The sequence below is a fragment of the Trichoderma ghanense genome, assembly GCF_004382785.1.
Source record: "Trichoderma ghanense strain CCMA-1212 chromosome Unknown scaffold_4, whole genome shotgun sequence".
Lineage (NCBI taxonomy): Eukaryota > Fungi > Ascomycota > Sordariomycetes > Hypocreales > Hypocreaceae > Trichoderma > Trichoderma ghanense.
The window spans coordinates 939,749-953,970 of record NW_027395667.1 but is presented as its reverse complement, the minus strand read 5'-3'; the positions used below and the strand labels follow the sequence as shown (position 1 = coordinate 953,970).

The window sequence follows — 14,222 nt, the reverse complement described above, 5'->3', positions numbered from 1 at the left end:
TCAATAGGACGAACGGTATTATAACATTACACCAGAGCTTCCAAACAATACGGGCAATGGCTGTCCTCAGCGACGGTATGTGTGTCCGTGTCGAGCCTTATCGTCTGTGTCTTCAGTAGTCGCTATGGGGACAGACTCGTGTGGCGGCTAGCTCGAACAATTTTTTCTCATTCTTGCTTCTCTGGGCTTCTGGACGACCCCTGGTGGTGATTGCTGAAATATGATTGGCTCAAATCAAGATGCACCGCTGGCTAACGACGGGCAAATCGGGAGCTGGCAGCGTGCAAAGACAAGGATATGCTCGACACCAAAGAAAAGAGAGGAGAAGGACTGCGTTGAAATGGAGGGGCAGTAGGTTGAATTGGCGAATGGAAGCTGGCCTTGCATATCCATTCCTTGGCGGCAGAAAGACAAGGCCGGATGAAAGCAGCAGCAACCTGGCTTGGACGAGCTTTGTGTTGCTCCAAATACAACTTGGTGGTGAAGTTGTTGACGAGCTATATTGACAAGCGGGAGAGGCTTTTGTCTGTATTTAATTCCAGTTGTTTCATACGGCTCGCACCAATAAGCCCAGAGTGCGCAAAGCAGGTCGCCCAGTCTTCAAGAATCGAGATCGACGTACAATTCGATGCTGGCGATAGCTGTGCCTGCCTGACAAAAAGGTAAAACAGCAGATCAATAAATATAAGCTCACAAATTCCGATTGTACTTCCTGGCCTTCAAATCAAAGAACAACTACCTAGACGCCTATTGTAGAGAGTCATTACTGATGCTCTACTCTATCCCGAATCGAAGATCCTCAGCAACACCATGAGCGATGCAATTTGGAGGCTCATGTGGCGGTGTCATGTGGCGGTGTCACCCGTCGCCATCTACGAGATGCGGCGTCGCTAGCTGCGCATTAGGTAAGCTGCAGAAAGCGGCAGTATTCCATCACCGCCAAAAATTTCCAGATCCACGGACCAGTTCGTCGGTCGAGTGCTTGCTCTTGACGCCGGATCGCGAAAACGCTGCACGACACTCCAGCGCAAAGATGCCGCATTCCGATCCCGAAGGGCCGCTGGCAAAGCGCCAGAAAGTCTCGACTTTGGCCAATGCGCCCCAACCGTCGAGCAATTCCTCGCGGATCTTTGCTCCGTTCCGAGTATGTTGATCCTCTTCGCTACATTGTGATCAAAGACAGCTTTTCGGCATCTGGTGTACTAATACCTGACCGGTGTAGACTGTTGGCCTTGTCGCTCCATCGAGTATACCGTTCACGTCCTTTCCGCTGGGAAAAACTACCTTTCAGATCACGACATCGGTCGGCCGGTCTCTGCAAACCTATGACCTGCTCCGCGGTCTCAACCTAGTCTTCGTCACTCGGCCCCAGACGCTCGCCGATATTACTGCTACGTATGCCTATGGAAAGAAGGTCTTTGCAGCCTGGGGAGGGTCACAGGATGGCGAGCCCCAGGGCCTCTGGGTATTCCAACGAGGAAGAAAGGTGGACGAGGTAGTCCTCCCGAGCGACTTGACGGAGCCGATCCAGCAGATCATGATATTCGGCACGTGGTTCGTTGCTTGCGCAAAGACAAGGATCGAGGTCTACAAAACAGCAACGCTCGAGCATTACACGACCATTCACACCATGGCCGCCGCCAAGGGTGGCCATGAAATCACCGGCGGCGTCGTCACCATGCCGACATTTCTCAACAAGATCTTCGTTGGTCGCAAAGATGGCTGGGTCGAGATCTGGAACGTGAGCACTGGCAAGTTGATATACACTATTCTGCCGCCTTCGCCAGACTCTGGCGCTGTGACTTGCCTCGAGCCAACTCCAGCGCTCTCCTTGCTGGCAATTGCATATTCGAGCGGCGCCCTCGTCATCACCAACGTCCTTACCGATAAGCGCGCTCTTCAAGTCGAGGCCGGGAACCCAGAGGCCCCCGTTACTTCGATCTCATTCCGAACCGATGGTCTGGGAGCTGGACACGATGGTAGAAAGGATGGTGTCATGGCCACAGCCACTCCGTCTTCGGGCGACATCACCTTCTGGGACCTTAACCGTGGAGGTCGTGTCATGGGAGTCTTACGCAGTGCCCACAATCCACCTTCAGGTGAAGGCGATGCCGTCCGAGGCGGTATCAGCAAGGTCGAATTCCTCTCCGGGCAGGCAGTGATTGTCTCCAGTGGCCGAGACAATTCGCTCAAGTCCTGGATCTTTGACGAGACACCTTTCTCGCCCATCCCGAAGATCCTGCATCAGCGTAGCGGACATTCTGGACCCGTCAACTGCCTGCAATTCTTGCCTTCCGATTTTGACGGTGCTGAAGCTGGAAACAAGTGGATTATCAGCGGCGGCAAGGATAGGAGCCTGTGGGGATGGAGCATGCGTCGTGATGGACAGAGCACTGAGCTCAGCCAGGGTAACATACGCAAGAAGGCGAAGAAGATTGGTATCCTGGCTGCCAATGCTCTTGCGCATGGCCCAACGACTACGCTAGAAGACCTCAAAGCCCCCGAAATCACATGTATTGCCGCCTCGCTCAATCGCGACGGTGGCATGGGCGCTCTGCCTGGCAAGCAGGAGATTTGGCAGAAGAGCCGGGACCCCAAGAAGAAGCTGGACGCCGAGATTAGCGGAATGACGGGCTGGGAAAGCGTGGTCACCGCTCACAAGGGCGATGCTTACGCCCGCACCTGGTTCTGGGGCCGTAAGAGGGCAGGTCGCTGGGCATTCCCGACCGGCGACGGCACCGATGTCACAACCGTGGCCATCAGTCCCTGCGGAACGTTTGCGCTGGTCGGCTCAGGGGCTGGCGGCATCGACATGTACAACCTTCAGTCTGGTGTGCACCGCCAACGATTTCCCTCCAAGCTGACGCCGGCACAGGCTCGTCAGCTCAAGATGCAGCAGCTCCGCCAGGCAGATGACGTTGTTCAGCTGCAGAGCGAAGGCAACCGAAAGTATCCCGCCGGCGTCGGCAAGCATACCAAGGCGGTTACCGGCCTGGTTGTCGACTCCATGAACAAGACTGTGGTTTCTTGTTCGCTGGACGGAAAGATCAAGTTCTGGGATTTCTTGACGGGGACCCTGCTGGAGCAGCTGGACTGGGCGCCCATGACACTCCCGACCGGGTGCCGGTACCATCCCGCCAACAATCTCCTGGCCTTTTCTTGTGATGACTTGTCCATTCGTGTTGTCGACTTGGAGACGAAGAAGACTATTCGAGAGTTCTGGGGTCCCAAGGATGTCATCAACGACTTTTGCTTCTCTAACGACGGCCGGTGGATCATTGCCGCCTCTCGCGATTCCGTCATCAGAGTCTGGGATCTTCCCACTAGCCATCTCATCGACGCTATTCGGCTGGAGAAGCCGTGCAAAGCCGTGGCCATGTCGTACACTGGCGAGTACCTTGCTGCTGCTCTTGAGGACAGCCCTGGCGTTACCATCTGGACGAACAAGACGCTGTACAAGCATGTTCCGACTCGCCAGATATCCGAGGCGGAGATCAGCTTGGTGGCTGCTCCTACGACAGCTGGCGAGGGCAATCAGGGCTTGCTGGAGGCTGCTTTCGAGGATGACAAGGCAGAAGAAGAAGACTCCGGTGTTGTTGCGCCTACCGTCGATCAGATCAGCGCCGATCTCATGACTCTGAGCTTGGTTCCCAAGAGTAGGTGGCAGACGCTGCTCCATCTGGATCTGATCAAGGAGCGCAACAAGCCGACAGAGGCACCAAAGCTTCCCGAAAAGGCGCCCTTCTTCTTGCCGTCTACCTCGGGAGCTCAAGTGCCTGGGCTCAAGGACGGTGCAGAGGAGGCAGAGAACGGCAGCAAGTCTCGTATCTCGAAGTTCGACAAGGCTCGCTTTGAGGAGACATTTACGTCGAAGCTGCGTGCTGGTGCGGCGAGCGGCAATTGTAAGCTTCTACTACTCCATTGCTTCACGGCGTTACTCATGATTGGACAATTACTGACATGCTGCGTTACATCAGACGACGGATTCATCGAGCACCTCAAGTCTCTATCTCCCTCAAGCGCAGATCTCGAACTCCGTTCCCTTTCTCTCGGCGAAGACGACGAGTCCAACGAGCTGCTCCACTTCATCCGAGCCCTGACAACACGGCTACAAGCGCGAAAGGACTACGAGCTGACGCAGGCGTGGATGACCGTGTTCCTCCGGCTCCACTTTGATATGGTGATGGAGAGCCAGACGCTGCTGAAGGCTCTTGAGGAGTGGAAGGCGCATCAGGAGAAGGAATGCAACAGGCTGGATGACCTGGTTGGATATTGCAGTGGCGTGGTGAGCTTTTTGAGAAGCCCGAGGACGTGACGGGCTGTATTTCATGGTACATAATAGATTAGCGGATGGAAATGATGCATCGTAACATCTACAACCCAGCATGTGTTCATTATTAAACTATCGTGTACGGAACGTTTATTCAACTTTCAGACTACCTTCTCCTCCAAACGTGGGCACACACTCATTCCTCTGCCAGAAAGGCACCAAACGGCATCACGTCACATCAGATCACATAGATAGTTCCGGAACAGAGTCAAGCAGCACGTCTTCTTCATGGCCCCCGCAAGCAGGAAAGCACCACAACGAAAAACATCTCAGGTTGTGAACCACATCAAAAATTGCGCCTCCCATGGCCCCGAAGGACAATGGAGCAAGGAGTCGACTCCGCGGTGTGCAATGCAGGCCCTCCACGCTGCATCCCCAAATTCTTGATCTTGGGAAATGCGAAACAAGGTAAGTATGAAGAAAAGGAAAAAAAGAAGAAAGAAAAGAGGAAAAAGAGAGCGGGGGGGAGAGGAGGAGGAATATATATTCATGGGAGATGGTCTGTGCGCGCGGGCGGTGAGGTTGGGTTGGGCAGCCGGGCTGGTTTGTGAGTGCTGCCTGGAGGGCTGAGTGAATGGAGGGTGAGGTTGAAGTGAGGTGGGCGTGACTTTGGTGGTGTGTACTGTTTTGTTGGTGGTGAGGTGAAGGGGGACTTGAGATTGGCTGTTGATGTTTGTACGTGGACGTGACGGTTTTGAACAACTGAGGTTGTAGAGAGGTGCAGCGAAAGATGCCTCAGGGAGCAATCGAGAGAAGGGGAGGACGGAGATGGACGCTTCTGCTGCAAAAGAAGCACAAAGCAAGCCATAGCCTATCCGTCTGACAGACACCCAATGGGGTCTCTTAATATGAGCAATTAAGTCGGGGCATTGGTTGTCTTTGCCTTGGGCCATTACGACTCCAGATGCTCATCGAGATACGGGAAAGGAATCTCTACTGCACTTTTTGATCCCTCACTGTAGCATCAGCTCTCGATGATCGCGCAGCGGTTGTGGGCATTATCTTTCAAGAAGACTGTTGATGTTGCTGTTATGCATAAAGTCCCACTGCCACTGTCTGCGAGAAGCAGCGCCTTGAATATGGATGCTGAGCTGCAGCGTAGTGCTGGACATTGAAGACGCAGCTTCTGAGCCATTCGTGGACCATGTGCGTCATACCTATGGTTTCTGACGCCCCAATGGTGTTTAGAGATGTACGGTATCAGACGAGGTTCTGAGTATGTGTGATTGGAATACGGTGGCGATGAAAGCATGAGAATAAGACGTGCCTTGCATACTTCTCCAGATGCCTGATGATGCAGACGCTGGCTAATCTCAAGATAATTCCCCAATCTTCAACTGCAGTCAACCTGCATCAAAATGCCTTTTAGCGCCTCTAGCCGTGAGTTTGGCGCCACCCACCCTCTGCATTTAGCGCACTCCTACCCGCGGCATAGCGGGGCATCTAGATTTTCTACCTTGCTGGTTTACCTTATCTTGTAAAAATTTCCAACCATCGCGAAAGCGCCAACCGCCAGACCAGGTCGAATCGCAACGATGGGCAGGAAGAGCTTCAGAGTGAGTCTCATCGAAACCAGCGGGACCAATTGATCGCAATTGACCAGTATTGACCCCTTACTTCTCTTCTGCAGGGTAAAAATCGTCGTGGAGGCGGCGGCGGACGCGGAGGAGGCGAGCGCAGCCAGAGCTGGAGAGATTACCCTGCCCTTAAGAAGGAACACCAGAAGCTCCAGGAGTACTACGACACGCTGCTGCAGCTCCCCGAAGAAGAGAAGACGCAGTTCTGGGAGGCATTGAGGCGCGAGCTGCCCAACAGCTTCCGCTTCTGCGGCTCCAAGGGGTACGTTGAGTCTTGCGCGCCAAAGGCGGTTGTGTTCCCTCCGAATCATCGCGCTCGGCACTAACATGTCTGTCGCATAGCCATGCGCTCGCTGTCGAGAGACTTCTGCGGACCCGATACATTCCCGAAATCGTCAAGATCGAGCATCAGGATGGCCGCCCCGTGGACCCTCCCAAGCCCGTTCCCTGGTACCCCGACGAGCTTGCCTGGTGGATGACCACGCCCAAGAACGTCGTGCGCAAGTTCCCGCCCTTTGCCGCTTTCCAAAAATTCCTCGTCTCCGAGACCAGCGTCGGCAACATCAGCAGACAGGAAGTCGTCAGCATGATCCCTCCTCTGCTGATGGATCTGCGACCGGGCATGACGGTGCTCGACATGTGCGCCGCGCCTGGAAGCAAGTCTGCTCAGCTGCTGGAGATGCTCCACGTTGGCGAGGAGTCTCGCGTGAGGAAGGTCCTGCGTCAGTACGCTAAGGAAGACGGCCTGGACCTTGGTGACGAGACCAAGGACGAGGCGGAGGCGGATCTCGAGGCAGATCCCTCTGACGCCGGCCGTGCGACAGGCCTTTTGATCGCCAACGATGCCGACTACAAGCGTGGCCATCTCCTGGTCCATCAGCTCAAGAGACTGTCTTCGCCCAACCTCCTCGTTATGAACCACGATGCTACGCAGTTCCCCTCCATCAAGCTGCCCTCGACCGAACCGAACAAGCCCGTCTACCTCAAGTTTGACCGAATCCTGGCCGATGTCCCCTGCTCCGGTGACGGAACAGCCCGAAAGAACGTGACTCTGTGGAAGGACTGGCAGCCTGGTAGTGCTCTGGGCCTGCACGTCACCCAGATCCGCATCCTGGTCCGCGCCCTACAGCTCCTTAAAGTCGGCGGCCGCGTCGTGTACTCGACATGCAGCATGAACCCCGTCGAGAACGAATCGATCATTGCTGCCGCCATTGAGAGATGCGGTGGCTTGGACAATGTCGAGATTGTCGACACTAGCGACCAGCTCCCTGCTCTCGTACGACGCCCCGGTCTGAAGACGTGGAAGGTCATGGATAAGAGCGGCAGGATCTGGAGCTCCTGGGAAGAGGTCGAGAAGTTCACCAAGGAGAGCAACGACGGTGTTGTTCCTGGCCGACTTCAGTCATCCATGTTCCCTGATCCCGAGGGGACAAAGTTGCCCTTGGAGCGCTGCATGAGGGTGTACCCTCACCTGCAGGATACTGGTGGCTTTTTCATCACCGTCCTGGAGAAGAAGTCGGAGTTCAAGGCGAAGCCCGAGAATGAGGCCAAGGAGGCCACCCAGTCAAATGGAGCTGCTGCCGCCGATAACAAGAGGCCCCTGGAAGATGATGCTGATACGGAGCAGCCTGCCAAGAAGGCCAAGACCGAGGAGGAAACCTCAGCAGCCACAACTCCTGCCCCTGCCGCCGAACCTGCTGCTCAGCGCGAGGACCGTCCAGGCAAGCCAAAGAAGAACGGACCGGTGGAGGAACCCTTCAAGTACCTCGACCCCTCTCACCCGACCATCCAGAACATCAAGGACTTTTACAAGCTGTCGAGCCGCTTCCCCACCGACCGCTACATGGTGAGGAACGAGATGGGCGAGCCCGCCAAGGCCATCTACTACACCACCGCCCTGACGCGCGACATCCTGACGGAGAACGAGGGTAGGGGCCTCAAGTTCATCCACGGCGGCGTCCGCATGTTCATGAAGCAGGACGCGCCCTCGGCCGAGGTCTGCCGCTGGCGCATCCAGTCGGAGGGCATGCCTATCCTGCAGGGCTACGTGGGCGAGACGCGCGTCGTGCGCCTCCGCAAGAAGGAGACGCTGCACAAGCTGCTCATCGAGATGTTCCCCAAGATCAGCGACGGCGGATGGCAGAACTTTGATGAGATTGGCGAGCGGGTTCGCGATATCGGGATGGGATGCTGCGTGCTGCGGGTCGAGCCCGAGGGGGACGATCCTGAGTGGCAGGAGAGGATGGCGTTGCCTTTGTGGAAGAGCATTCATTCGCTGAACCTGATGCTGCCTAAGGAGGACCGGTCGGCGATGTTGCTTAGGGTGTTTAATGATACTTCGCCGCTGATTAACATCAGTCTGCAGCGGAAGGAGAAGAAGGCTGCTGAGGAAGCGCAGCAGCAGGAAGAGCAGGAGCAGGAGTTGGAGGATATCGATGTGGAGGATATTCCTACGCCGGAGGGGGATGATTAACTCTGCAATGGGACAATGGGAATAATAATTTTGTCTGTTTGAAGAAGCCCAAAGTGGGTTAAACTATGTACGATGGGCCTTACCGGCCTCACCTGGAAGAAAAGTGGTAGAAGTGCCTGGTAATTAAAGGTACCTATTCAATCTCCAAGCTTGCTTGTCGTTTTCATCTATGTATCTGCCGATGTTCTTACAGTGTCATCTCTTATATGCTATACAAAGTACCATCATACATATCGTTACAAGGATTCCTCCTTCATAGCAAGAAGGCGCCTACTCATCCAAAAGCCCAACGGTCCAGTCAACGATCCTCTCCACCCCCTGACCCTTGATTGCACTCACCGGAATCGCCGCACAGCTCTTCGTCCAGGCTCCCTCAACACCACTCGGATGCTCCTCTCTCCCCTCCGTGACATCCTCCAGATACTTCTCCAGCTCCTTGAAATTCTCCCTCGTCTCCGGCAGATCAGCCTTGGTGGCGACCACATACCACGGCTTGCCCGCAATATGCAGCGTCGGCCTTCTAGTTTGCGCTTCTTCCATGGGCAGCGGCGTGCCGTACGAGGCGCCCATGAGATTGATCGGCCCGCGCGACGCCTGCGAGACGAGGTCCCAGTCGACGCGGGCCTCGATCTCGCGTGAGCGCTCTTCCTCCTGGCGCATTTCGGCGTAGAGGCCGACTTCGCGCCAGAGGGCTTTCAGGGCGGCGACGGCGCTGCCGGCGCTGAGGTCGATGACGAAGGCGAGGACGCCAGCGCGCTCTACGTGGCGCAGGAAGGCTATGCCGAGGCCGCGGTCGAGATGAGCTCCCTCGATGAGACCCGGGATGTCGGCAACGGTGAAGCGCGTTCGCGGCTCGCCCAGGGTGGCATCATCGGCGTTGGCGTCTGGAGAAGAGGACGGGTAGCGGTGGCGGCGGGCTTTGATGTTGGGCCGGCCGGAGTACTTGTCCAGGACGACGGTGCCGATGTTGGGCTGCAGCGTAGTAAAGGCCCAGTTGCCGACCCGCGCGCGGCTGTTTGTGAGAGCTCGCAGGAGAGTGCTCTTGCCGGCGTTGGGGAGGCCCACGAGGCCTACATCGGCCAGGAGCTTGAGTTCGAGGGAGATTTTCATGGTGACGGCCTCCTCGCCCTTGGTGGCGAATACGGGTCGCGGGTGGTTCCTCGACGTGAAGTGAGGATTTCCGAGGCCGTTGATGCCGCCCACGGCGAGCAAGATGGGCGTCGGTGTTGGTCTAGAGAGGTCAAGATAAATTGGCGGGGGAGGCTGTTGAAAGAAGCGAGTCCGCCTGGGCAGCTTGGGAAACTCTGCGGACTTCATCTCGCTCTTGGACATGCCAGGATAGAGAAGCCACTTCTCGCGCTCAGGGTCATCGGCATCTGGGTCGTAGTCATCCTCGGGGCTGTTCTTCTTTCGGCGTCTTTCATCCAAAGCGTCCTCTTCAGCTTCTAGCTCGGCTTCTTTCTCGGCTTCTCGTTCGCGCTGTTGCTGGGCCAAGAGCTCGCGTCTTCTCTGTTTCTTCAGCGCCTGGTACGCCTTCAGGGCAATCTCTTCCTCGGCAGCTGGGTCGTGACGCTCAATCTCTTGCACGATTGTGCCGACGGGGACGGTGATGACGACGTCTTCGCCTCGCATGCCGCCTTTGCCACTGCCCTGCCCGTGTCTTCCGCGTCCGGCGCGAATGAAGCGCCGGCGGGCGAGTTTGTGCAACGAAGTCTCGCCATGTGCGGCCTGAATATAGACGTTGCCTCCTATGCCTCCGTCGCCGCCGTTGGGGGGGCCATCGGGCAGGAAAGCTTCTCGCTGGAAGGAGACGCAGCCGTTGCCGCCGCGGCCGGCGTAGATTGTCAGCTCGGCTTTATCAGCAAAGCTTGGAGCTGCATAATCGTCCGGCGCCGGGTTCAACCGCGATTCAGGGAGGCTGTTTAGTACCGACGAGGGAGATGAAGAAGACGAAGACGAAGAGTGGCGGCTGAGAGCTGTTCGGAGGAGTGTAGGATGGGCGGATCGAGGGCGGAAGAGGGCCGGGTAGAGGAAGGGGGCCAGCGGCAGGTGAGACGGCCCGGGGCACCGAGGCGGCATGTTGTCTTTAAATGAGAAGTCGGGACTGCTTGTCCATGTCTGTGTCTCTATTGAATCTATATCGGATGCAAAATGTGAGATGCCGGAAAATTCATGGTTGATGCAACTGATAAGATAAGAACTCAGTGGCCTAGGACGGAGCCTTTAGTGGCAACCACGCCTGTAGTTTGGCGGAAGACAGCGCCGGGATGGACCCCACCAGCGCCGACGAGGGCGGGTGTGGCGGGGTAATTAGAGGCTGATCAGAGGCTTTCAGGTTCATGAAGATTATAAGGTAAAGGATGACATATCGGAGTCGACTACGAAATGGAAGCATTTGGATCCTGAACAACAACATCGTGAGAAATTGCATTGAGTTGTGCAATGTGCATATTCTCTATCAACTGTTAATCTATATCTGCAGATGGTGGCGAATGCAGTGCAGTTGAGGCGCCTGAGTGCGTAACGGGAAGCTGCTGCCAGCTCTACCTGCTCAGTTGGCAATCGACGGCCAAGAAGCTGATGAAACCTCCAGCTCGACTTGCCGTCTCCCGCCCCCGCTCTCAAGCCAAACAACTGAACCCTGTCTCTTTCTGCTGGCCCATGTCAGAATGGACAGGCAGAAGAGAAAAGCACGCACGGATTTGAGGTCGACGACTTGTGATTTGCTGCAGCTACGACGATCGCCAGTGGCATGTACTTTTACCCGTCACTTGGACATGGGAAGAACGGCCGAAGGCAACGCACCTCTCCCGATGAGGCAGAACAAAGCAGAGCACAGCAGAGCGAAACAGAGACAAGGCACAACTGCGAAGACGCAAGGCGAGAGCAGGAACCACCACATCACATCATATCACAGCCATCTCACCAGCTTCAGCATCGTCAACTCCCGTCGTGACCTCTTGTCGGTCTGCTAGGCCTTCCTCTAGCTCCTCGCCAGCCTCGTCAAGCTCAGTCCACAGGGTTCAATCCGGCCAACGGCGGGCCTCGTCCATGCATATCCCGCCCCTCGTGATTCGCCGGTGCGAAGCTCGAGCCCGCTCGCCATGCGAAAAAGTGCGGTCAAAATCTCCTGCTGCTGCGGAGTACATACATTCGAGTGCTGCAGTATGCTAATCAGTATGTACTTCGTACAGTAGCACCACCTGCTGGATTGCCTCGAACTGCTCGCAGAACTGCGGCTTCGAATCATCACCCGCCGCAGGGGACGGACAGACTGACAGACTACTCCCACCCGTTTGCCCGCACTCCCCCAGCAAGCATCTACATGATCCATAGCGGTATGTTACAGCGCATCAGCACGCTCGCAGGCAACAGACAAGAGTGAGTGAATGGAGAGGCGAGAGAAGCAAAAGCGATCTGCTGGGGTGACAAGGGAAAAGCCGCTGGTACGGAGGCGACGGGGCTGCTGCAGGCAGGATATCGCGTACTTGTACCAGCCAGGCTCTGCCCTCGCCAGGCCTGACCCGATTGGTGAGACGCACGTCGGTCGCCCTTCACTCTATGCCGGCTCCATCCACCTGCTGAGTTTTCGCTGCATGAGACTGTCTCCTCACCACGGTCAAGTCAGCGCCAGCTCGACCCTTGTGTGTATGCCGTGTCTCTGCTTTATGTAACACCAGCAGGCTCCGTTGCTGCACGGACAGCGAGACGCCGGCGGCCACATATCCAGGCCTGCGAGAATATCGACCGCCACATTGCTGAGATTGCAAGGACATACTTATGAGGAAGCAGCACGAGGAACAAAGCACCGCAACTAGGCGACGGGCTGTCACGGTTGGTCCTGGCCACGGCAGATACGCCTCCTCAGGATCGCCACTGCTGCGCTCGCACAGCTAGTACCGAGACCGGCATCGTCTTGTTTTCAACGGTAGAGCCATATCCGAACGGACAGCATCAACTACCTACTCGACCCAATCTGCTCTTTGCATCTCCTCCTTCAAACCAATCTCTCATCTCCCTTCTTCCAAGCCCGCTTGCCGCCGCAAACAGAGACGTCACCTGCCCGGCAGCCTCTCCCTCTCCCTCTCACTTGCTTGGGCACCTGCGATCTCCGTTGGGCCAGTTCGCTGCTCGTTAGGCTAGCCTGCATAGGCTCCTCGATCCCGCATTCGAGCCACGACAGCTGGCCCCGTCGCCCACCTGCCGCCTCCTCATTCGACCCCAAAAAGCACACGCTCGTCGTGCTGCAGCTGCCCTCTGGATTTTCCCCACGCTCTGGTCTCTGGTCCCGGACCTTGACATCTTGTCCCTCCCAAAGGTCCTCGTTCTGGTCCCCTCCGGAAAGCTTCATCCTGGGCCCGACGCCGCCAGACCTGCTGCTTCGTGCTTGTGCTTGTGCTCGCGCGCGTGCTTGCAGGACACATCCCCAACTCGCCCGCCTTCTGATCTGGCACAGCTGCTGCTCGTGCTGCTCGTGCTGCTGGCATTGCCTCCATTCCCTTTACCGCTTGGCGTGAGCCTATCGCCGCTTCTGCTTGTCTTAACCTTTCCTCAGCCGGTCAGTCTCTTTGCTTCTTCCTCTCTACCTCGCACTCTCTGCTGCTCTCGCTTCCCTTCTCTGTCTCTTTCCTCTCCCCTCCTCTTCCACCCCTCTCTTCTCTCATGCTTCACCCTTCAATCCGTCATCCACCACAATTCCCCAGCTTTCCCACTTGCGTCCCTCATGAAGCCCGTCTATGGGCCTGCCAACGGGGGAGTGAGGCCTTGCTACTGCTGTTGACGAAACCACATCTCTGTGCCCGTCAACAAGCCCACCGTACCCTCTCTCTTCCGCGTGCCTGAATGCCTTCTGCTTTGTGTAATACTAGCCCGTATTCTGTTCCCTACCCGTCTCTCCTTGAACACTTGCTTCATTACACCTCAACCTAAACAGCGCCTCCTCACCTGACCCAGAGACGCACCGTTTGCTAAGATGCACACCAGAGATATCAAGGTGCGCAAGACCGTCATCAGAATGGATCCGGACTGCGCCATATGCCACGCTCCGGCCTCGATGGCCTGTGACTGCGAGGCAAAGGGCCTCGAGGTGGCCGTTAAGCAGGCCGAGGAACGCATGATGCGGTCCATATACGGCGACATACGGTTGGTTCTACCTCTTCCCGCCCTCCACTGTCTTATATCTGACTGCTCTGCGATGCTCTGCCCTGACCGCCTTTGATGCCGTGGCCCAGCATGAACTAATTCGTGGCATCCATAGTTCGTGGGTAAGGGCCCATGCTCAAGATTATATACTCGAGTATTTCCGTCAACTTGCCGAGCGACGGAAGACGGCCCACTCGGCTCACCTCGACCACATCACTGCCCACGCTTTCTATCATTACAATGCGCCGCCACATCCCAACCAGATCGCCGAGGCCCAGGCCACGCTGAAGCGAGGCATCGACGAGGATTGGCAGGCCAGCGTTCAACGTTATCCCGAAGTCCTCGAATACTTTTACAGCCTCATCGAGCTCACCCTCCCCGCGGACGACGAGGCCGCCGTGAAGAACCCTCCCTTGACTGCTCCACCCCGAAAGCCGAGCCGTCGGGCCGGCTCCATCAGTGCCAGTGCCGGATCCGCTCCTCCTCCCGCCATAGCCCCTCCCTCGTCTTTCCACGACCGCGATGCCCTCATGGAGCGCCGGACTCCCGCGCCGGCCAGCACACCACGAGACCGAAGGACGTTCAGGCCACCGCCTCCCCAGCACCACCCGTCCTCGTCGTACTATGCACCGTTTGGATGAGAAGAATACAACGATTACAAAACAAATAAGCAATATAAGCAAACCATTATTTCCATCAC

The 14,222-nt window shown here is 56.6% G+C and overlaps 4 protein-coding genes across 4 annotated transcripts; 2 read left to right on the top strand and 2 right to left on the bottom strand.

The window, feature by feature from the left end:
• Positions 1 to 953: 953 nt before the first annotated feature.
• CCMA1212_004478 (uncharacterized protein) lies at positions 954 to 8,380 on the top strand (the record flags this gene model as incomplete). Its single annotated transcript, XM_073701779.1, has 5 exons — positions 954 to 1,144; positions 1,223 to 3,902; positions 3,978 to 4,285; positions 5,961 to 6,169; positions 6,250 to 8,380. Exons 1-5 carry the CDS (start codon positions 1,034 to 1,036, stop codon positions 8,378 to 8,380), a joined length of 5,439 nt encoding a protein of 1,812 aa, XP_073559902.1. The 5' UTR covers positions 954 to 1,033.
• Positions 8,381 to 8,650: 270 nt separating this feature from the next.
• On the bottom strand, positions 8,651 to 10,459 carry CCMA1212_004477 (uncharacterized protein; the record flags this gene model as incomplete). Its single annotated transcript, XM_073701778.1, has 1 exon — positions 8,651 to 10,459. One exon carries the CDS (start codon positions 10,457 to 10,459, stop codon positions 8,651 to 8,653), a length of 1,809 nt encoding a protein of 602 aa, XP_073559938.1.
• A 1,918-nt stretch (positions 10,460 to 12,377) lies between these two features.
• On the bottom strand, positions 12,378 to 12,731 carry CCMA1212_004476 (uncharacterized protein; the record flags this gene model as incomplete). Its single annotated transcript, XM_073701777.1, has 1 exon — positions 12,378 to 12,731. The coding sequence occupies one exon, from the start codon at positions 12,729 to 12,731 to the stop codon at positions 12,378 to 12,380; it is 354 nt and encodes a 117-aa protein (XP_073559939.1).
• Positions 12,732 to 13,352: 621 nt separating this feature from the next.
• On the top strand, positions 13,353 to 14,163 carry CCMA1212_004475 (uncharacterized protein; the record flags this gene model as incomplete). The annotated part of the gene is made up of 2 exons (XM_073701776.1): positions 13,353 to 13,522; positions 13,638 to 14,163. 2 exons carry the CDS (start codon positions 13,353 to 13,355, stop codon positions 14,161 to 14,163), a joined length of 696 nt encoding a protein of 231 aa, XP_073559935.1.
• Between the last annotated feature and the right edge of the window lie 59 nt (positions 14,164 to 14,222).